At 39.6% G+C, this 24031-nt stretch overlaps 1 protein-coding gene across 5 annotated transcripts in view; it reads left to right on the forward strand.

Moving 5' to 3' along the window:
* Positions 1-24031, forward strand: part of HIVEP2 (HIVEP zinc finger 2) — a 95432-nt gene that overhangs the window by 64227 nt on the left and 7174 nt on the right. For all 5 annotated transcript variants that reach the window (XM_010707262.3, XM_010707266.3, XM_010707264.3 and 2 more), the window contains 6 exons: positions 5486-5530; positions 6819-12442; positions 13202-13356; positions 18381-18556; positions 21229-21330; positions 21863-22773. In XM_010707262.3, the coding sequence (XP_010705564.1) occupies positions 7028-12442; positions 13202-13356; positions 18381-18556; positions 21229-21330; positions 21863-22773 (6759 nt within the window). In that variant the 5' untranslated portion in view covers positions 5486-5530; positions 6819-7027. The remainder of the gene's footprint in view (positions 1-5485; positions 5531-6818; positions 12443-13201; positions 13357-18380; positions 18557-21228; positions 21331-21862; positions 22774-24031) is intronic.

The raw sequence follows: 24031 nt of genomic DNA on the forward strand, positions 1-24031 counted from the left end.
ATAGCAGTTATTTGTTCAGTGAGATGAACTGTGATTAGTTTGGGAACTTGTAACTATAAAGGAAGTGTTTAAGATGAATTTGGCTCCTGTATAGCTTTTCTTTTTTTTTCTTCTCTCTCTCCCCGTCCCCCCTATTCCCCCCCCCCTTTTTTTTTATAGTCATCCTGTGGAAATAAGTCTGTGTTCAGTTGGACTTTGGCAACGTGAAAGCTTTTTTTATACATTTTTTCCATCCGGTAGTAATGTGTACATTATGTATGATGCTGAAACAGGAAATAGCGATGTTCTTAAGTGAGCAATCTGTGTCATTACAGTGAAAAGGTCAGTGTTAAGGCATTTCTGCTGTAGGGTTCTTCTGTGGCTTCTTAAAATATACACTCAACTTGAATTTAAGTTTTTTTGGAGTGCTATTTTTCAATAGAGAGTGGCAATTTGAAATTACATTTGAAATACTTAACATAGCAATAAGTGAGTTCAGCTGTGCTTTGAGCACTTAGGACAAAAGCCAGCATCTCTTACAGAAAATCTATTTTCTTACTAATATGTAATTGAAAATGTATTGCAATATGTATTATGAGCTTCTCTTAGAGGTGTTGGATTAGTTTATTTTCAGTTTGTCATAAATAACCTCAGATATTTAGTATGTAGGATGATAAAGTTTAAACCTAAGCAGTGTCTGATTCTGTTTGTTTTTATGAGGAATAAGTCTGGCGTTATGTCCTTGGATTTGGTGCTCATTGCTTCATATTAATACCAGGATAATGTAGAACAGCAGTTGGCTCTTACTTTGACTTGCTGTTGAAATAATTTGTCTCCTGTTAGTCACTCCAAGTCATATCTTATATCTGGCAAAAGCATCATGAAGTCAAATGAAAGTCTCTTGCTTGATGCCTGAATTTTCAGTAAGGTAGCCACAGAAGGGATATATAGCAATCTGAAGATGAGCAAGGTAAAGCCTTCATATGAATGAAATAATCAATGCTACTACAACTAACTAAAAAGTGCTATTGTATACTATTTCTCAACTTTCAATATTATAGAATATTTCTTAAAATGAGAGCAAGATTTAGTGCAAACACAAATCAGATATAAGATTTTATACTGCTTCTAGATTTACATGCACAGATCCCATCCCCTGGAGCCAACAAGTACCAATGACACAGATTGTGTGTTCATAGAAACTTGAGAGTATAAGCCTGAAATTAACTTGCAGTTTCATAGATGCTTTTGTAACTGCACCTTCAGAGTCAGTCTCTTCAGATCCTGAATTCTCAGGGAATTCATGTGAGCACGAGTATTTACCTAACATAGAAATGAGTAACAGGTTGTGCACTATAGTTTCTTTTCAAGCAATTTTAGTACGGTTTCTTTGAATATTTAATAATAAATTCACAGTGTACTTGCTGGGCAGTATTTTTTTTTTACTAGTACTTTTAAATGATATTTAACAGATATTGTAAACAGTCATTCAGCTGCCCAAATTTAAAAATGTGTTTTATTCTAAATGTAGAACTCTGATTTTCTGTCTAATTTTGGAAAATGGTAATATATTCAGTAAAATGCTGAAATCCAGAGGGGGGGCAGAATATCAGGGGTGGAATTAAACAAACAAGTCAGAGTAGTGTCTTTAAGTGTAAAGAGGTAGTAGTGATTTCAATATAGAAAGTAGTAGATGAAAATAAATACACCTAACCTGTTTTAAAAGGGCTGCCATGGAATTGCATGTGTGAATGCAAGTCTCATATTGCTGTTGAACTGCAGCTAAAGCACAGGAATCTTTACATTCCCCAGTAAAGCAAGATTTTGCCAAGTGCCAGTGGTTGACAAAGGAATTTACAGTCATTCCTAGAGGTGTTTAAATTGACAGGTAGAAGGCCAGCTACAAAACCACAGTCAGAAGGGACCTCTGGCTAAGGATCTGAAAATATGAAGAGAATCTCTCTGAGTAGCCTTTTTACAAAGCTGGGTAATAGAAAAAGTATTTATTTTTCCTTATCTTTTTAGTAAGTGCAGGTCGAAGACTGAAGAAAATGATTTTACATCTTGATGAAATTGTCAAGTGTGGTGTCAAACAGTATAAAAAAACTAGTATTCGATTATCATTACTTCATTTGTGCAAAATGTCAAAACATACCCAAAAGTCTGCAGTCCTTTTGTTACCTTGCTACACTGCACAAGAAAACTCAGCCCACAACTGAATTTGTAACCTTGTACAGAAAGATAAAGGCATTTGTTTTCTTGCTGGTTAAATCCTTTGGTTCAGAGATGCATATCTACTGCTGGTGGAAAGCTCTTTTGCAAATTGAGCTCATTGTAACTTCACTTAGGTAGAAGAAACTACAAATCTGTATTCTGGTAGAGTTCCGAAGCCTTTACTTTTTAATCTTTTTTTTTTCTTTTCTTTTCTTTTTTTCTCACATTGTCCTTTCCATACAGCTCTGTGGGTATATCATTAGTGGAGCAGAAGGAAACATGGGGTAGGATGGCAAGCCGAAGGTATGCTCTTCTTCTTCCCAAAAGGCCAAGTCAGTTTCATTCTCACTTGCAGGTGTGGAATAGCTCAAAGGTGGTCTGCTTCCTCTGTAAGGCTGACTGGCTGCTGGTCTCATCCCAGACATAAACTAAGCTTGGCTAATAAGGGTCTTGGCAGAGGTCTTTATGTGAGTGTAGGGATTTTATAGGAGCCACTGCAGCAGCTTGTCTCTACTAACTGATGTCCTATAGAATATGAATTCCTCAGGGGCCAGTTACAGTGGTTTTAGGACAGCTTTGTGCTGGCAGGGATGGATAGGAAAGATTTAAAGCAAGGCTGGATCTGACCCTTACTCCTTACTCTAGAGTCAATATTTATTCTGTATGGTGCACTCAGGATTTAGCTGGGAAGACATAAGCTTCCAATTTGTTCACTTGCAAGAGCTGTAATGTGAGCTACAAATTGAGAAGTAGTAAAAGTTGTATTTTGCCAAACCTTATTTTAAAGCTGTTTAGTGTAACCATTTTAATGATCTAGGGGGAAAAAAAAAAAAAGAAAGGAAGAAAGGAAAAGGAAGAATCCTGAAGCTGGAGCTCTGTAGCCAACCAGATCTGTGTCTCTTATATTTAGCTCAGAGGCACATTAGGAACAGAAATGACAGAGTAATTCTCCTTTCTAGAAAGTTTTAAACACCTTGATTTAGTAGGTGCATCTGACATAAATACAGTTCCCAGTTTCCCAGTAATGTCCTTGTACTCAAAGTTGCAGAGAAGTGAAATGCCCTGGTTTGAGGCAGGCAAATAGTGCAGTCAGTGTGGTGGGAGATCTGGCCGCTGGGCCACATTCCAATGGGAACCTGGCTTGGGCCAGTTCCAGGGAGGCCTTTGCAGCCAGTGGCAAACGATGTGCTCGGCGTAGCTCATGCACGCTGTCTGATCCCCGTAGGTGGGCTCCTCTCGGCCACTGCAGTGAAGCCAAACGGCGCCAAAAGCATTAAAGAAAATGTGCGTTTCTATCATCCTTAGTTCACTACTTTCATCCTCAGTTCACTGCTCTCAAATATGAAATTTCTGAAATATAGAGAGCTTCTGTCTATTGAAGAATATATTTTTGATGAAGAGCAATACTGAAAAGTGTATTTACAGTATTTTCCAAAGGAGACACATTAATCAGTTGGAATTTGGAAGTCTCTTGTTGGCTTAAGTTAGTCTATGGATGCAGGAAGATGAGATAAAAGCTTTACTGGAAAAAACAGACAGAATGCAAACTAGCTTTGCAGTGTGTTGGATTTCTCCAGTAAAACTTAGTCCTAGGAAAAAAAGAGAAATAATATTAAAACCATCTTTGACACAGGGTGGATAACAGTTCAAACCAAACCAGAAATGACTTTGTTGATTCTGGTAAAGGATTTATTTTCCCCAGGAGAAAGACGTTGGCCAAACTTAAGCCATCAATAATCCCTGTAATTAGTGTATACCTGTTTCATAGTGTAGGTTGAAAAATCATATCGAATGTTCTGAAAATAGTAAGGATCACCAAATAACTTGAACTCTGGAACTAAACTGGAATTGATGGAAGTGTACTAGCATAATCTTTTGTTCAAATAAAACTCTTGCTGTCTTGTTTCTGTGATTGACAGATTTATTCTCTGAATACGTTCTTGGCAGTGGGAACATAGAAGCGAAAGGATGTTTCCATCTTCTAGAAATTTTTTCTTCACCATTTGCAAAATTGCCTAATAAGGAAAAATGTACTTTTATTTGAAGATAGCTAGTGATTTTATGCTCTTTTGCATAGGAACATTCCCCCGTGTCCTTTTTGATTGCTAGTGGGTGGCACAGTAGTGATTCTCTTTACATCAAGTCATAGATGGAGCTTTACTAATATCCATTTGTTATTTGAAAATATTATTATGCAAAAGTATTAATCACTTATTGTGATTACAGAGAGCTAAAATATCTTTTTACTTTTGATGAGTTTCTTAATTTATTTATCTTACTATTTTATCATCTGTTGGTTTTATTCAGTGGAGAAGGAATAAGTGTTTTAACTGTTTTTCTAATAGTTTCTTACCAGAGGTTATACTAACCCATATCCCCTCCCCTGCCACCAATACTTCAGATCTAAAGATCTCTTCTTAAAATCGATGAAAGTACTCTAGATTTTGACCGAAATAAAACCTCTGAAGAAAACTAATAAATATTGCATTTGTTATCCAAATTGAACAAACATCCTTTTTTAACAAAACAAAAGGAAATTCTATTTTTGAAATTGGATTTGTTGAAAACTGCATGGGAGAATCCTCCTTCTGTACTTCAAGGGGGAACTTATCCTTCAGCTGAGCCAGACACCAGTCAGTTCTCCTTTTTTGGGTGTCTCTCTTGTGGTGGTCTTTTCTGTAATGCATCATCCTGCAGTCAGATGATGGTCAGACAGGTGGCAAATTATAGCAGGTACAAAGTCTTTTCAACATGCACTTGGTTTGTAGGTTTCTCTTTTGAGGAGGCAGCCATATGTTCTTGAGCAGTCTCTCACTGATATTAACTGAATTGAGATCTTACTTGCATTTCACTACTTTTCTTGTACCTTTATGGTGACAACATGGCTGGGATTTCATCCTGGTCCCTGAAACATTTAATGAGTAGCCTGGAAGGCCTGAAAGTATTAGCTGGAAAGAGCTATTGAAAGGGGATTTGTCAATAGGATTCAGGGATAATCCAGGCTTAGTAAGGGTGTAGGAATGAAGAGTGACATTGGGCATCTCTCTTTCTACAGATTCAACAAGGTTAGACTGCTCCAGTTTAGAAGCTGTCCTTAAAAGGCTCTTAAAAAGGTTCATGCTCATATTCTGCAAAAGGTACTGGCTCAAATGTCTGAGATGCAATATGACATTTTTTCCAGGAGATGGATGAATTAAGTTTTCAGGCCTTAACTGTAAATAATAGAAAACTTTCTTCAGCATTCATACTTAATATCAATAATTTCTTATGCCAGTATTTTTTTTTTCTACAGGAAATCTGAAGATAGTCATGACTATTAACTGCCTACAAGATGCAGGTAATTGTTTTATACCAGAAAAAGGCATATATTTTCATTCCCTCTGAGTTTTCCTGCACTTCTCTAATGTTTCTTCAAGCTCAATTCAGTTTTTCCACTGTGGGAATTAAAAATATTCCAGTATCTCTAATACTGTGAAATTTTTTTTAGCCTTTTTTCTCACTGTTTCAACATCTTGACTGTCTTTATAATTTGCACTATTTCATCCAGAAAATATCCTTTTTGGATAATATGGAAGCTTATGTTGTTCTTCAAAAATTCAAATGCTGTACTTGTCTGTGAAATTTATACCACCAAATTTTCTTCTTTGTAATAGAACTTTGGAATCACATTGCACCTAAGTATAAAGCCTGCATATATAGCTGGATGGAAATGTTTCAATGTGGAAACTTAAAACACTGAAGTCACTTAAAAACAGTCACAGCTCGTTTCTCCAATGTGTGTTTTACCTCAAGCAAGACATTCTCACTAAAATTTAATATAATGGTCAGAAAATGAAGATGTGGAAAGGTACCAATACTGTTGTGATCAGAATACTTAGTTGATGTAGCTTTTGACTGATTAAAAGCAGTTTAAAATATGATCAACAGTTCCTTGTAAAACGAGTTATATGATCTAAGCTAAGTAGTATCTCTTTAGCTGTCTTAAAAATTGGTATATTATCCAAGGTAGTCAGTTAGAATTTCTGCCTAGGCAAGAGTTACAAACAGGCATATTCAGAGTGGATGGCCATATATATATGTGTATACAAATACATATCCCGTATGTCTGAAGCAAACCTCATGATATGGAAAGATTTCACGTCTGGAAGTACTGTTTGCCTTTCTCTGACTTTGGAGGAAAGCCAGGCAACTTTAAGTGCATATCTGAACTGTAGGTGAGTAATACTGGATAGGGTAATTCCTATCTATGGGGTTAGGACTCTGTTTTCAGCGGTGGTCTGCTGAAAGGGTTTTGAAACTGGATGGCAGACTTCCTGAGAGTCACATCTCTTTTAAGACCTCAGAAAGCCTTACAAAACTGTTCAGTTTGAGAAGGGTAGATTTCTGTTTTCTCTTCTTATGGGTTTTATTGACTAGTGATTACACTTGTGTGAAATCTTTGGAGCCAGTCTTTACTGCATCTCCTCACAAAATGGGCTTTTGTGAAATGTAGTTACATTTACTTTAGTACGTTAATATTTTAAATGAAAAGCTCAATAAAAATGCAACCAATTGCACTGATGTTATTTTGTCTGACTATACTAATTTGAGTGGGGGTTTTCTTTGTTTTTACTTTTTTCTTACAGATAGCTGTGTCGCCATGGAAGAGATGAAGAGAATTTTGCTCTACTAGATCACAAATATCTGTATCATTCTGCATCTCAGTGTTTAATAACAATGGAAAATGTCCAAATGCTATAATAAGCCTTTGCAAATGTGTAATAAACTGCTTAAGAAAGTTTATGCCATGAACAGGACTGTATAATAATCACATTAGTATACAGACACAAATCTAATGCCTATAGACTACTGCGTAGAAAGTTCCAAAGAGAAAGAAAAGTCTGTGAACTTGCAACAGCTCTGGAAAAATGGAAGCAACAAAACTTTAAAAAGCACAGCTTTGGACACACTCCATGAGTCTGCACAGCTTTCAAGTGAACTAGCACTTAAGACCTTGTGTAACAAAATGGACTCTGGGGATACAGCTATAGGGCAAAACGCTACCTCAGGGTCTGGAGAAACTGCTAAAGTACCAAGTAGATGGAGGCAAGAACATTCAGCTGTTATTAAGATGAGCACTTTTGGCAATCAAGAAATACAGAGGCAACCACAAATAGATCACGAGCAAATTGGAAACACAGCATCAGCACAACTTTTTAGTTCTGGGAAACTGGTATCATCAAATGAAGCTGCACAGCAAGTCACGGAGAAGCAATATCCACAGCATCGTCCAACTCCTTACTCATGTCAACATTCACTTTCTTTCCCACAGCATTCATTGCCACAAGGTTTCTTGCACAACATAAAGCCACATCAGAGCTTGGAAGGCCCTCCATGGCAGTTTCCTAGCCACTTGCAATCAGTTGCCTCAGAGGACTTATTTCCTTTTCATATGCATAGCCATAGTGGAGGTTTCTCCAGGAAGAAGATTTCAAGTTTAAACCCCACTTACAGCCAATATTCACAGAAATCTTTAGAACAATCAGAAGATGCTCACAAGAAGGAGCACAAACCCAAAAAACCTGGCAAGTACATTTGTCCCTACTGTAACAGGGCTTGTGCCAAACCTAGTGTACTTAAAAAGCATATTAGGTCTCATACTGGGGAACGACCATACCCTTGTGTTCCTTGTGGTTTCTCCTTCAAGACAAAGAGCAACCTCTACAAGCACAGAAAGTCACATGCCCATGCAATTAAAGCAGGGTTGGTACCTTTCACAGAGTCAGCAGTCTCTAAGTTGGATCTAGATGCCAGTTACATTGATGTGGAAGCTGAAATACATTCAGATGGTGAGCAGAGCACAGACACTGATGAGGAGACCTCACTCCTAATGGAGGGGTCTGAAAAACTGAGCCCCGTCTCACAGCTCCCGCTGGACATGGCTAGTAGGAGCAGTTTTCACTCCTCCATGGAAGAGTCCTTGGTGGGGCCAATGAAAGTGCCCATTTTGATTATCCCTAAGAGTGGAATTCAGTTATCCAGTGAGAGTTCACCCTATATTGGCTCTGATATGTTGCAAAACCCATCCTTAAATACTAAGGCTGATGACTCTCACACAGTTAAGCAGCGACTTGCACTAAGACTGTCAGAGAAAAAAGGGCAAGATTCTGAGCAGTCGTTAAACCTCCTGAGCCCACACAGTAAAGGAAGCACTGACTCGGGTTACTTTTCCCGCTCAGAAAGTGCTGAGCAACAAATAAGCCCACCAAATACCAATGCAAAGTCTTATGAAGAGATCATCTTTGGGAAGTTTTATAGGATTAATCAAAGAACAGCACTAACAGTAGCCACAACAAATCAGGAACACAGTTTAATAGGTAGAAAGGGCAAAACAGAGCCATTACCTCTCTTAAATAACAGATTGGATATAAAGATGCTTGAGGAACATATTTCTCAGCTGACTCCAAATAAAGAAGAACTCATTGACTCCAGTAACTTGAGCACTATTAAATCTACACAAGTTTATCCAGGCAGAAATGCAGAATCTAGACAATCCCAGAATGCCACATCCCCCATCAAAAGTGAATCCAACCTGTACCAAGCCAGTCAGCAGGGTGAGGTGCCTGTCCTTCTTGAACCCCCAGTAGATTCTTCTCCTCTTATTAGAAGTAACTCCATGCCAACCTCTTCTGCGAACAGCTTAAGTATTCCCCCATCTCTGAGAGGAAGCCATTCATTTGATGAGAAGATGACTGGCTCTGATGATGTATTTTACCCTGGCACAGTGGGAATATCCCACCAAAGGATGTTGAGAAGACAGGCTGCCTTTGAACTGCCCTCTGTGCAGGAGGGACACTCAGATTCAGATTACCATGGAAGACCAGGAAAAAATATAATTATTTCTTCCAGTAGACAAATAGCAAGTGACAAAGGACCATCCTCAAAAGAGAAGAAAGTGGGAGACAAGACCTTCTATGACTATGATGCCAGTGGAAAGCACTACAGAAAATGGGAAGAATTTGAAGCTCAGAAGCAGAACTACAGAGACTCTCCATCCTTAGGTGGAGTAAACAAGGGGGGAGAGTACTTCATTGATCCACTTGGACAATCTCAGGCGATGCCATCCATGCTTGGAACTTTTGAAAACAGAAAGCGAAGGAAAGAGGAGAGTGTTGGAGATGAAGAGGACAGCCCCATGCTTTGCAGCAGTACGACTAGCAGCACTGCAGGAATTCAGCCTTTGGACTTTGATCCCAAATCCCAAATTCAGGATGTGCCAAGGAGTGGATTTTCCCTTCAAAGTCTGGACAATTCTGCCCATTGCCATGCAGAACGTTTTGACATGTGCAGGCCTTACCTGCAGTCTGGAAGTCCAGCAGCTTCTCTGGAAGACTCAGCCTTAACTGCAGAGCAAGAAAAGACTGCAGAATCACTGTCTAGAAAGCCCCCTGGAAATGTCATTTCTGTCATTCAGCACACAAATTCGTTGAGCAGGCCAAACTCATTTGAAAGGTCTGAATCTACAGAACATATTGCATGCCAGCAGGATAAGATCTATTCACCATCTGAAACATGTGAGAATGAGATTTGTGAGTCCCCAATGAGCCCAGACCGAGCTCCACAAACAGAAAATACTGACACCAATAAGCCGTCTCCGTCCCAGCAGCCTCAGTCTTATCATATGCAGCCCAGGTTGGTTCGCCAGCACAACATACAGGTACCTGAAATTCGTGTCACAGAGGAGCCAGATAAGCCTGACAAAGATAAAGAAGTGCAGAACAAAGAGCAGGAGAGACCAACTGAAGAATTCCAGTGGCCTCAGAGAAGTGAAACCCTTTCTCAACTGCCAGCTGAAAAGCTCCCACCCAAGAAGAAGCGTTTACGACTGGCTGACATGGAGCACTCTTCTGGAGATTCCAGTTTTGAGTCCACTGGTACAAGCCTTTCTCGCAGCCCTAGCCAGGAAAGTAATTTGTCTCACAGTTCAAGTTTTTCAATGTCCTTTGAAAGAGAAGAAAATGTGAAGTTCATCACACCTTCCAAACAAGATGAGTTTGGAAAACAGTCTGAGTTTTTAACAGTTCCAGCTGGTGCTTACTCACTTTCCGTCCCTGGGCATCACCATCAGAGGGAAATGAGACGTTGCTCATCTGAACAGATGCCCTGTCCTCACGCTGCTGAAATCCCTGAGATTCGAAGTAAATCCTTTGATTATGGGAACCTGTCTCATGCCTCTTCGGCTGGGACACCAACGACTGCTCTATCTCCATCACGGGAAAGAAAGAAATGCTTCTTGGTTCGCCAGGCTTCCTTTAGTGGTTTCCCAGAGATTTCCCAGACTGATCAGAGCACAGAACAAAGTATAAAGCAGGAGCAGATGGAACATGCACAGGCTGGTCTTCGCTCTTCCCAGCTTTCCTGGCATCACTCGCCTTCCTCTGTACTTCAGCCCATTCAGGTAGATGACTCTGGAAAACAGGCTGCTGGCGCTTGTCCTCAGCTTGCTAATAGCTCATCCCACCTCGCCCAACAACAGGCTCTTCTTGCAGATAATCCAGAAATGTTAAGGACTTCTTTGATCCAACAAGCACCTTATATTTCTAACAAACATCCATTAGAGCAGCAGCAGCTATTTGCACATCAGGAAAATGTCCCATTTCCCTCTATTCATAGCACCTTGTTTCAGTTCCCTTATCCAACTGTCTGCATGGTTCATTTACCACCATCTCAGCAGCCAGTCTTGTGGCAGTCATGCACAGAACCTCTACACTTCCAGCATCATTTTGTACAGCAGCTGCAGAAATCTTACATCAAGCAACCTTTCCAAACAGACATTCCTCCAAGTTATCACCTGGAACATGCTCCAGAGCTTATTGGAAAGAAACCAGCTGATTATGTGCATGCTAAAGAGCAAGCATACCAGCATTACTCAGGAACATCTGGGCAGTATTCAAAAGTTACTCTTGCTAAGTACCAGTCAGACCATAGCATTAAACCGACAGATACCTCCTCAGAACAGCATCTTCAGACAGATTTTGACTCCCCAGGTGATGGATCTGTACAACCTTTGCCAGGAACAGTTGTTCCCGTCAGGATTCAAACCCATGTGCCGTCTTATGGTAGTGTCATGTACACAAGCATTTCCCAGATCCTTGGACAGAGCAACAGTCCTGCAATTGTAATTTGTAAAGTTGATGAGACTGTTTCTCAAAGAACATTGGTAACTAGTGCAACAATGCATGGAATTGGATTTAACATAGCTCAGATGTTAGGTCAACATGGAGGGCTAGAAAAATACCCTTTGTGGAAAGTGCCACAGACACTATCACTTGGACTGGAGTCCTCAATTCCTCTCTGTTTAACTTCCAGCTCTGACATGGCTTCTACCTTGGGTGGAAGCAAACGAATGCTTTCACCTGCCAGCAGCTTGGAGCTCTTCATGGAGACCAAGCAGCAGAAACGAGTCAAAGAAGAAAAGATGTATGGGCAGATAGTTGAAGAGCTAAGTGCAGTTGAGTTAACTAACTCAGATATAAAGAAAGATTTTCCAAGAATGCAGAAGCCTCAACTAGTAAGGCAGAGCTGTGCTACTGAGCCAAAAGAAAGTCTGCCATCCGTGTCATCCTCTTCACCACTGTCGTCCTCTTCATCTCAAGATTTCCCACCTGTCAGCGTGCCAACAGCCGATGCTTTCCCACTAATCAGGGAGAAACTTTCTAGTTTTGATTCCACATCACCAGGACAGAAATCCAGCGGCCCTTCTGAAGGAAGAGAATCTCCAGAAGAACTGGATGTTGATGAAACAGCCTCAGATATGAGCATGAGTCCACAAAGGTCTTCATTGCCACCAGGAGAAATTCAACCAGAAGACCAACTGAAACATCCAAAATTGCCTCTTGGGATGCTAGTCCAGATGACATCCAGTACCAGTGGGAAAGTCATGGGCTCAACTATTCTCCTGACAGATGTAGCAGATTTTCAGCAGATCCTTCAGTTCCCAAGTCTGCGCACTACTACTACTGTGAGCTGGTGTTTCTTAAACTATACGAAACCCAATTACATTCAGCAACCAACTCTCAAATCTTCTGTTTACGCTTCATGGTGTATAAGTTCATCTAACCCAAATCCATCTGGGCTAAGTACAAAGACCACATTAGCACTTTTAAGGTCCAAGCAAAAAAACGCCACAGAAATCTACACCCTGGCTGCTATGCATAGACCTGGAGCTGGTAAACTGACATCATCAAGTGCATGGAAGCAACTTGCTCAGGTAAATAAGAGGTTTCAATAAAATTAAATTAATATGTCTTTATTTGAGAAAATCCTAGTAAACTATGAAATGTAGTTTAATTAAAAAAAAAAAATCCCATTAGGAAATCAAACTTTGATATCTTCCCATGACAACTTTTATGCCTCTCTTTACCCCTTTGCAAACTCTGCTACTTCTGCTGCCTCTGTCTCCATTTTGAGAATTAGTTGTAAAAAGTGAGGCTTTCAGACCTGTTCTTCATATGTTTCAGAACCTGAAAAGTTATCTCCTTTTATTTTGTCCTTTTTGCAGTGTCTAGATTCAGACAGAGGACATAAGCATCCATGCAGGTCCATAAGTAAAGGTTAACTTAAAATTAAGCAAGGCTCTTCAGATCATTTTAATGTTTTTTACATACTGATTCGTCCTCGTGGACTAAGCATTAGATAATGGTGCCAGGGAAAATTCTGTAATGGCAATAAATTACTTTCTAAGGCTTTTCCATCTCTATTTTCCATGATTTTTTTTTTTAATAATTATTTTTTTTTCCTCCTGAGGGAAGATATGGTGCTGCATTTTCTTTCCAGACTCACATAAAAATGTATCCAGGTTACCCCCTCTCTTATTCTCCACCAAGTTGAATAGGACAAATTAATTCATTGTCTAGATTTGCACCAATGAAAGTTTGGCTTTGACCTGGAATGTTAAAAGTATTTGAAATAAAGTGTGCATTTATTGTGTGTTCCAGCAGTAACACCATTCCTTGACTTTGTTCTACAGATGAAACACGAGCCATTCTTCTTGTTTGGCAGCAAGCTTGAAAAGAAAGTAGTGGGGAATATTATAAAAGAAAGAGTAAAAGGAGACATTCATGGAGATAAAGACATTACATCCAAACAAACTGAGCCGATACGAATTAAAATCTTTGAAGGAGGGTAAGAAAATGCAACTGGAAATTTCAAAGCTCAGCCTGTTGTTTTGAATAGATTTGAAAATGAATGTGGATGAACTGGGATGTAAACAGTCTCCTGTATTTCAGCCGTGTGTTGTAGCACCCAAGCTTCTTCTTGTTTTATGTATTTGTCAGTGTTAAATTACAGGATATCTGTGTAGTTACTCTTAGTTCTACTATGCTATAGGACAGTTATAGTTTTTACATCCTTTTGAGAATGCTCACTTTGTATTGTCATCTTTGTTCTTTCAATCATAATTAAAGAAATACACATTTAAGATTTTGTTATTTTCTATGCAATTATTTAATAGCTTCCATAAGGACATCTTTCCATTTTTTGACTTTGTGAGCCTCTGCTTATGTGAATAGGCTAGCTTAAAAAGTTTACTCCTCTTCTTGTAATATTACATTTATTTACTGAAGTTGGATTTGATGATAAAATGTGAGATAGCAGTGAAATCTGTTTTCTAAGCCTAATCCATAGATCTATCATCTAAGGTTGATAAAATGATTAATTTTACTATGGGTATCTATTGCTCCTTTGATAATAGGAACAACTAATAGAGAGAGGGAAAAAAGAGAACTGAAAGATCATTAGCAATATTTTGAGGCTTATGAAGCCTGTTTAAAAAAAAAAAGAAATGAACAGTTGTTTATCTCTCTCTAAGAGTATACTCTAAAATGTAAGATACTGTTTTATTTCTTTTAAAAATTCTGACATAGTGCAATTATTTGCTGAAGGTTAGTAGTAAGTAGTCAAATGGCTTCACAAAGTAGTTATTTTTTAGTCTTACCAAACCCAAATAGTCTCATAGCAATGTGTTATTTGGATAACTAAGTAGGTAGTGATGGAGATACGATAAATTTGCACATGCTATTCCTTCTCTCATATTTTTGTGCTCTAAAAGTTGTCCTTCATTACCATCATGTAGCTTGATTCCCCTTGGACAATGTCCATGAAATGAACATTGACATTTCTTTCTGGTCTGCAACAATGAAAGGGTGTAGCCTACATCTTACTTGAAAGACTGAAAATGTTATTTTGAACATTATAGTTGGTATGCTGGCCCAGACGCAGAGCCTGGATGTTTTCTGTGGCTGTACATTTTTCTAGCACCCAAGTCAGTATATTGGCTACATCAGAGCGATCCAAGTTCAAGGATGACCCTAAGTTTTTAAGAAATTTAAAAGGCTATTACTTGACTTCATGCCCACTTTGAAGTATAAAATTTGCCTGCTTCCCACTGTGTATCATTTCTGAATTTGGATCACTCAGCTGAAGATAGTTTGCACTGATGTAAGCTAAATGATGAGAGGTCGGAAGGATTAAAGTGTGTTAAGAAAAGCAACTTGTAGGGGATTCAGATCAGTGTGAGCTGCAACAGATCACTCTGTAAAACTCCTCTATAGTCTAACACCTTTATGAAAACTTAGTGTGTTATTCACACCATCTTAAGTTTCCCTGTACACCAATAAGGTCTATGAAACTATTTGTGTAAAAGCATATATTTTACATGTCAGTTAGGTATATCTCCTAGTAATACTTGGCTATGTTTACTCTCTTTCTTGAAATAGAACAAAAAGAAAGAAACCTTGATGTGCACATTAACTTCTAGCATTGGGAGGGGACAAATAATTGGTGCAGTATGCTTCTCTAATAGGAGCATATGGCCTTCATATGTAGCTTTCTATAGTGAATGAGGTGATATAGTGTTAATCAGTCCACGCTTTCCTTATAGATGAACATTTTAGTGTTCATTTTACTGGAATTGTTTGTGGAAGGGGATTTATTCTTCTCATTATTTTGTTTTTGTTAATTTGTTCTTTTAAATTGATCTAATATTCTTTACATGTAGTAACCCTGACTTTTATTACTTTCTGTCCTGACTAATCAGTTTGTCCTCTTCTTCAGGTTTTAGTTTATGACCTCTGAAAGTTAGATTTTTAAGATGAGTGGGTTTTTTTGCTTGCTTGCTCTTGGCTGTCTGTAGAGGTGTTCTCTTCTACTTTGTTCTCTTCTTCTTTCATCAAGCTCATATTTGCATCACCTGAGCACACAAGCAGTGCACTGAACTATGCATAAGATGTCTCTTGTGTTTGTTTCATCTTCTCTCCCCTGGACAGATAAGCACGAGTGGCAATATCTTGTTTCAGCAGGGTGTTTTCATTCATTTTTCATTTGTCCTGAGGAGTGGATTTGCTTAGGGTTCTTGATTATTTTTGTACTGTAAATGCAGAGAAAGCAATTCAGAATTCACAGCTGAGGAAGATTTGCAGTCATCACAGTTTTCAGTTTCTGGGAAGTCTGTCTGCTATACAGGAAGGTGTGGTCATGCAGCTGCTCTGTGCCAGGGCAGCAAAGTGCTTGTATAGCTAGTAGACTAAAAGTGAGTTAGGTAGGGCTGGCAATCACTGAGAAGCTGAAGCAACAGAATGAATGGAGTTCAGCAGAAAGGCAGATGTCACAGAACATCACTTAGCACATTGAAGCCAGTCAAGAGCTGTTTGTAAGCAGTGCAGCAGAAGGGGTTTTGAAGTAGGAAACTACCAACAGTATTATCACCTCTGGCAGGTGGCTTGATTCAAATGAAATGAAATGATTTGATTCACAAAATCTGCTTTACATCAACTATGACTGCAGAACTCCGGTGGGATATGAAAGAAAGTCAGCAATTTTAAGTTTTCAGTGCTTGCTACAGTACTGTTAGTTACGTATGGTATGAAGCTGAAAGAAAGGAGAGATAAAGCAAATGTTCCCAATCATCTGACATCTTGCTTTATTACATTATCAGTTTACAGCAGTAGTGCACACTTTGCTTGTGTTTGCTCTTTTATATCTATCAGTAATAGACATTGATCATTGAAAATCCCCAATAAAATAGCATTTCGGTTAGACGTTTTAGGCCTCCAAGGCTTATGAATACTTTTAACTCTAGCACCTCATTAAAATCAAACTCAGAGCACCAATGATCATAGTCACATGAAAGCTATGTAGTGGGAAAGGGGAAATTGCTGAAAGATTTGAGAAAAGCACAAGTTAATAGTAAGATCTAATATTTCTGAGTGCTAGGAAAGGTATTTACCGTAAATTCACTCATTGTGATTCAGCATTTAGACCAGGCCACAGTTTTGTTTTGGTGGGACATACTTAGAGAGTCAAGATCAATTGTGCTCAAGAGCTGTGCATATGAATAACAAAGAAATGGCTGTTATCTAATTGACTTTGTGCCCAGTGGGATCTGAGAGGTGACAGAAGCTGGTGGAGTGAGGTCAGGCAGAAGAGCAGCAGAGATGGAGCAACAGAAAAGCATATGTAACATGGCATTTTTTCTTAGCATTATCAATCAGGGATGATTTAGTAGACTCCATCCTGGCAAAATTAGACTGCAAGGAATGATGAAAAGCAGATAAGATGGCAGTCTTTCAAACAATATTGGACATTTGTTCTGTCTGGGAGAAGGCCTGAAGGTGGCTGATGAAGTAATGGATAGAGAGATGGCTAGGAGTTGTTAGCATGTGGAAACAAAGGAGAGCCTGGGAATTGAGGTGGACAGAAAAGAAGAATCTCAGAAATGCTGTACATCCAAAACTGCTGGAAAGATCATTAAACAATGCAAATTTTGCAGGTGGCACTATGGACAATGGTGGAAAAGGGAGAGAGCCAACTTCATTAGAAAGGAGATGAAAAAAATTAATTTAAGCATCCATATTTGAAAGAGGAGTTGATGTTTTCAGTAGATGGTACAATGGACATGAGAACAAGACAGTGTTTTATGCATTTTTAAGATAGCTTCAGTATTTATATTGCAAGTAATAATGTTGAACACACAGAAGTGTTCACCTAACAAAAGCAGACTTGAAAAATGTTTCAGTGTAACCCTCCAAATTGCCACTTGCTTCTTATAGAGTTGTCATCACATTAGCAGAACTTTCACACAATCCTTTATTTATCTAAAGTGCTGACTGTCAGTACCAGTGATGGTTTGTGGGTTTTGCATCCACAATGTGCCTGAAAGTACTTTGTGCTTCTTAGGAGAGGACAGTGGAGGAAAAAGGAATAGAAAGTTATTATTTCTCAGTTCTTGCAATCTCTGAGTTTTACTTCAGGATACTGAGGATGAAGTTCTCCCTCTAGGGAATGCCCACTAACTTCAAGCCTCAAAACAGCTGGGGCAGATCCCTTCAACTCTTTTAGATTTCAGTATTATGAGTTTATCATAATAGTAAATGAAATTTGCAGCTTTGCTTCGATTTGCATATCTTAATTCTTATCTAACAGATAATGTAATCAACAAAAATAGCTCTGAATGCTTATGCCTGTGCTAAGAAAAATTCCTTTTACAGTGTTCTGCTAAGTAAGCAGGTTGAAAGTTTCACATTTTGTTTCTAGAGCAGCATGTACCTGCATGAGCTCAACACAGTGTTCCTTAGAGAGAGATCCATCTTTGGGAACTTCAGATATGAGTAGTGTAAATACATACATTCTTGCTTGCCATCTGCATTCCCTTTATGCTTAATAGGGGAAAATGGGCATTTGCAGGATGTGATTTACTGATCCCAAGGGATAAATCAGATAAATACATTTAAATGAGTCAAATTAATTATACCACGAAACAGCTCTGTTGTCAGTGGTGGTAGATGGTTCAAGACTACAGATAGATGAAATGAACCCAATCTGCAGATTCATATAAGAGACTGCACTTTATCTACAGAAACGGTGGCTAATCTGTTTCCTAACAAGTTGTTTGTAGTATACCCATACCACAGCTCTTCATTCTCACATTGTTAAAAAAATAGCTAAGATACACAAACACAATGAGACTAGTGCCTTCCCTATGAAAGAGAAATACTTTGTGAGTTTCAGCTTGAAAATTCAGCAGTTCGTATGAACTTCAGTGTCAGTTTTGTAGTGAGATATAAAATCAGGATTGGGTGCATAGAGGTAATGTTTGTGCCTGCATGTGATCTACAGTCTATATGATTTAAATGCTCACTCTCTTTCAACAGGTATAAATCAAATGAGGATTATGTCTATGTCAGAGGACGTGGCCGAGGAAAGTATATTTGTGAAGAATGTGGAATTCGCTGCAAAAAGCCAAGCATGCTCAAAAAGCATATCCGCACTCATACTGACGTCCGGCCTTATGTATGCAAGTTGTGCAATTTTGCCTTCAAAACTAAAGGTAGTTGACCCTTTTTTCTGAACTTCTGCCACTTCACAAACAAATCTTGAGATATTTTGCCATCTGGGAACCAAGCATCCTCTGCAGTCAAGAAAAGAATTTTCTTTGAAACAAAATGACTATGTTTATGGATACAGAACTCTGTGACAGAGATTGTTCCTTTCTCTTGAATTTATCCAGGGATATTGTGAGACTTAGAGACTTAGAGACTCCTTGGATAGCTTCATTAAGAGCTGTGGGCTTTGATCGGTCCAGTTTTCTGGAGATAAAGTATAGTCGCTAAGAACTGCCCTCACAAACAATACTTTTTGCCAAAGTTGTTACGTGGTACAAATTTTAACTGCAACAGTGCTCAAATGCTACTAGATGAGTACACTTACTATGACACAGTGTAGAGGCAGAGCATCAGCTAGTGAGGAAAACATGCCTTCACATGCTTTGCAGGAGGTCGGTTTCAAGTTTATAATTAATGTATGTCTCCCAGGTGGGCCACTCCATCCACTGCAGCATTAATTATTGATAGAGATCTGATATTCTGTGTTCACATATATTTACCAGCACAGAAAAAAGCTTTCATTTGTCACCCGATGGCCATGGATAATGATATTCTTTGGAATTCGGATTTACCATGCAACTGTCTCCATAAAAGAGGAAAAACTCTGTTCTGTGGTAGCATTTCTTTGTAGCACAGTCCAAACGAGCCTTACATTCTCAGTTTTTTGGTTTGCTCTGACCATGAAGGGAAATTGGTTCTGATCCTATTGTACTGTATTTACTTGAAGGAGAAGAGAAGAAGCTGAAATAAATTTCTCCTGAGATCCCAGTGCAACTTCATGGCTGTGTTGAGGAATGAGGATTATAATAGTTTCCGTGACTCCAACACTTCTTCCTCTACCAAAGATGGGCACAGCTAATAGATGGCAGTAGACCCATCAATCTAGTTTAAGATTAGAACTTTGATGGGGGTGTAGAGACAAAGAGAAGGAGCTGCTTGTGGTAGTCCCTGTGGTCTATCTGGGGAGCTGTTCTCAGATCACTATTTACATTTGACATTGCAGGAGAAATGGCTCTTTAGGAGAGACTTAAAGGGAGGATTGTGGTTTTGCAGCTCTGTTCAGAGAGAACATTCCAGGCGGAAGAGATGGCATGGAAATAAATGTGAAATTGCTTGCTGAGGCTGGCATTTCTGGCAGAGAAGAAGAAACAGGGAGGAGGTGGTGTGCTGTTGCACAAGAGGGGGATGAGTAGGAAGAAACTAAGCCTTCAAAGTGCAAGAAGTGTTTAACTGGTGTGTTGCTGCTCATGGACAGTTGTCAGCCTCATAAGTATTGTTGCTATTTTGCTGAAGACAGTTGGGGACAGACCTTCAAAGCATTTAGCCACATAGAAGCATCAAAGGCTGAGTTAGATTTTTCATGCAGTACACAGACACTGTAAGAAACTTACTGAGAAGGGAGTTACATGAACTGCCTAGGACTGAAAATCAGAGAAAAGGAACTTGTGAGCTTCTAAGCACACCTCTGCTATCTGAGAGAGTGATGCACTGCTCGTGCCATCTGGAGACACCAGTCAGAGTCCCAAAAGCAGCAGACGTACATTCACAGAGTGCTTTTCTTTGAACTAAGAAGTGCCGTGTCTGGGTTGGCACTTTCCCAGTTGTCTGTTGCAGATGTGACTAAAGTGGCTAATGGATTAGACTGATATTCTCATTTCTCTGGCTTGTGCTTTTTGTGCCCAGGATTCTTTGCTATGGAATGTCTCCTGGGGCCAGTCTCAACCCAGTTGTCTTATCTGTGAAAAAAACAGAGGAAGACAGACACTCCAGAAAGTCAATAGTCTAGTGTTAGATTGCTCCCTCATGGGAGTGGGAGATCTGATTTCAAATCCCTGCTGTGTCTGGTTCAGATCCATACTCCAAAGCAGGGAGCTGAACTTGGATTTACCGCGTCCCAGGTGAGTGCTTTCAGTACAGCTCCTCTCTGGTCAGAGATTGCAGCCAGTAAACTTGCACTGAGAAATCAGGCATAAGTGTCTTATCGAGGGATACTGCTGGTTCAGCAAATGCCTTCAGGGCACTTCATGTTTGGAGCTCACATATGAAGTAAGTGGGAGAGTGCTTAGCTTGTGAGTGCCACTGTGAAACTCTGACTGAACCCTGAACAACAGTGCATTGGTGTTCTGTCAATGTCCAGGCAATGTATAGTTATCACAGACACTAAGCCCCGGGATAAATAACTGCTAAAAGTGAGTTTTTGAGCTTGCTGACACACCTAAATGTCATATGGAAGAGTGGAGAGGTGCCTATATACCTCTCAGGCCTGAGTTTGTTTCCTTTTTTTTTTCTTTCTTTTCTTTTCTTTTCTTTTCTTTTCTTTTCTTTTCTTTTCTTTTCTTTTCTTTTCTTTTCTTTTCTTTTCTTTTCTTTTCTTTTCTTTTCTTTTCTTTTCTTTTTCTTTTCTTTTCTTTCCTTATCTTGATATAAAAGCCCATTCTCATTAAAACAGGATCTGGGCAATGGGCCAGATGAGTTCAGCCTCGTCTGTTTCACTGTTGTTGTTTGTTTTTAAACTGAAAACAGGATATCCGCAGGATAACTGAGTTATACACCAAAACTTCACTTTGAAAGTGATCTTTGCTGCTGTCAGTTAATTAGATTCATCTCTGATCCATAGGAAATCTGACGAAACATATGAAGTCTAAAGCACACATGAAAAAATGCCTGGAGCTTGGGGTATCAATGACATCTGTAGACGATGCTGAAACTGAAGAAGCAGGTATGTCAGAATGATTTAATTTAGTTGGAATGGCCTCTGGAGTATGCAAATGACTCATTGCACTTTCGCACAGTGCCTGGCATGGGAAAATGTATTAAGAGTATTTTGGGCATTTTTTAATTAAGAAGCATCTAGCAAACAGGAAGTATAAAAAATAAATCTGATCTGTTTGTCTAAGATATGTTTTTTATGATGCATCAGGAGGAGCTCAAAATAGAAATGTGTCATCTGTCTCATACAAAGTACCAAATATTTTCAATTTATTTATGAGAGATGGTAACATTCAATGAAGTTACAAGGGGGGGGTAGGGAATTTTCTTTGTATACTTTCATTTTCACAGGACAGAATTTGGATATAGAGTTTTAAGGTTCATAAATATGAAAAAATACATTTTGAGACTGTTGAGAATGGCTTTATTTAGCCATCACAGATGAAAATCATCCAGCGATGGCACTAGGTGTTCTAGGTGGGGTTGAATGTGACAGAAGTGTGGCATGTGCTCACCATTTTGCTTTGCTATGGCTTTTTCAGAAAACATGGAAGACATGCAGCAGGAGGCAGAGAAGAGTAGCAGCCTGGCAGGCCTGTCAGCAGAGCATCAGTTTTCTGATGCAGAGGAGTCAGATGGTGAGGATGGTGATGACAATGATGAAGATGATGAAGATGAGGATGACTTTGATGATACTCAGGGAGACTCAACACCAAAAACTAGATCAAGAAGCACTAGCCCTCAGCCCCCTCAGTTCTCCTCCCTGTCAGTGAACTCAGCTGGAGCATTGCAGGGGGCTTCCCCCGAGGGCTCCCTTTCTGTGGGACACTCCTCCCTCATCAGTTATTTGGTCACTTTACCTAGCATTCAGGTTACTCAGCTTGTAACATCAAGCGACTCCTGTGAAGACTCACAGATGACAGAATATCAGAGGTTTTTCCAGAGTAAGAGCACCGATTCAGAGCCCGACAAAGACAGGTTAGACATACCTAGCTGCATGGATGAGGACTGCATGCTTTCCTTAGACCCCAATTCATCTCCAAGGGACCTCTCACCTTCCAGTCAGCAGTCGTCCCCTGGCTATGATTCTTCACCATATAGAGATAACTCACCAAAGAGGTATTTAATGCCTAAAGGAGATTTGTCACCCAGAAGGCATTTGTCACCCCGGAGAGATATTTCACCCATGAGGCACCTTTCTCCACGGAAGGAGGCTGTGCTGAGGAGAGAGTTATCACCAAGACGGGACATTTCACCAAGACGTCACCTATCACCAAGGAGACCAATGTCACCAGGGAAAGATGCGTCTGTTAGAAGAGATTTGTCTCCTAGGCGAGAAAGGAGATACATGGCCTCGGTTAGAGCAACATCTCCCAGGAGGGGCTTATACCATAATCCAGCGTTGTCTATGGGTCAATATTTGCAGTCTGAATCTATTCCAGTGGGTCATTCAGTAAGTATGAAAGAATATTTATTCCTCTTGTCAGAAATGGTGTTCCTGCTTAATTTGCGCATACTATTTTGAAGAACTTTGCCGTTTTGTAGAAAAACAAAGCTTTGAAATTGAGTGGGAAGTCCTGGAGTGAATGCAAGACTTTTGCAATAAACAGGGACTGAGTCAGGATGCTGATTCAGTTAGACACAGTATTGTCAGCCAAAGGGTCAAACCTTCACTTGGTACACATCAGAGTAGCTCCATTAACTTCAATGAAATTAGGCTGGCTTACATTAACTGCCCCGTCTTTATCTTTAAATGGCCCAGGAAGCTTACATGGTGTGTGTGGCTTGTTACTGCACTGTAAAACCTTTTACCTCCCAGACTGTCAGATGGAATCAAGCCCAGATCAGGCCTCAAGACCTTGATACTTCAGTATGTTGCCCATCCCTGATGTATTGCTTAATGCAATAAAAACACTAAAGTAAATGGAAATCCTTGGAAAAGCAGGGTGCCCATCTAAAACAGGATCTGTGGCTGGAGTGTAAATAATATTATTGTGTGACAGGAGCAGACAATTGTATACCCAGCAGAAAGCACCATCATAACTGCCTCTTTTGGCAGGGACACCACTGTCTAGGTGGAAAAGAAAATATACAAAAGTTGCACAGCTGCTGTTTGTGCTGTTCTGTTTCAGTAAATAAGCTCTCAGAAACTGCTGACTTGGTGCTTTTGACAGGCCCTAGCATTCACAAAGCTCCCTCCACAAATAAATTTGTTTTTTAGAGTTAGGGAATGGCCTTACTGTGTGCTTTTTTTATTTATGTCATACGCTTCCTTCATCATGTTTGCTGCTGCTGCTACCCTCTCTCTGTGTGCCTTTCTGGGCAGTGCATAGATCCATCTTGAGTGAGCTGTGACAGGCTGCCTCCAAGTCAGACTAGACTCTCCTGCCCTCCTCTCCATCACCAATCTTCTTTGCTGTTTGTGTAGTCTCTGTTCTTCTCTGTAAGGAAGAAAACTGAACCCTGAGCTTATGAAATTAGTATCTCCAGGGCTCTAGTGCAGATCTTTGCTGAGCCAAGCAAAGAGGAGGGTGGGCTTGGGTGGTTTTATTACTGCAGCTCAGCAGAGGTGGCTGGAGACACAAACAGTGCTGAGAAGCACTAGCCAGACAGATCCAAAAGTCTTCCTGGCTTAGGGAAAGTTGCAGTATTAAATGAATCTGCACATAAGTGAAAGTAACACAAGTCCAAGCAGCCTATTATAGAGCCTC

This window comes from Meleagris gallopavo, chromosome 2, assembly GCF_000146605.3.
Source record: "Meleagris gallopavo isolate NT-WF06-2002-E0010 breed Aviagen turkey brand Nicholas breeding stock chromosome 2, Turkey_5.1, whole genome shotgun sequence".
In the NCBI taxonomy this organism is placed as follows: domain Eukaryota; kingdom Metazoa; phylum Chordata; class Aves; order Galliformes; family Phasianidae; genus Meleagris; species Meleagris gallopavo.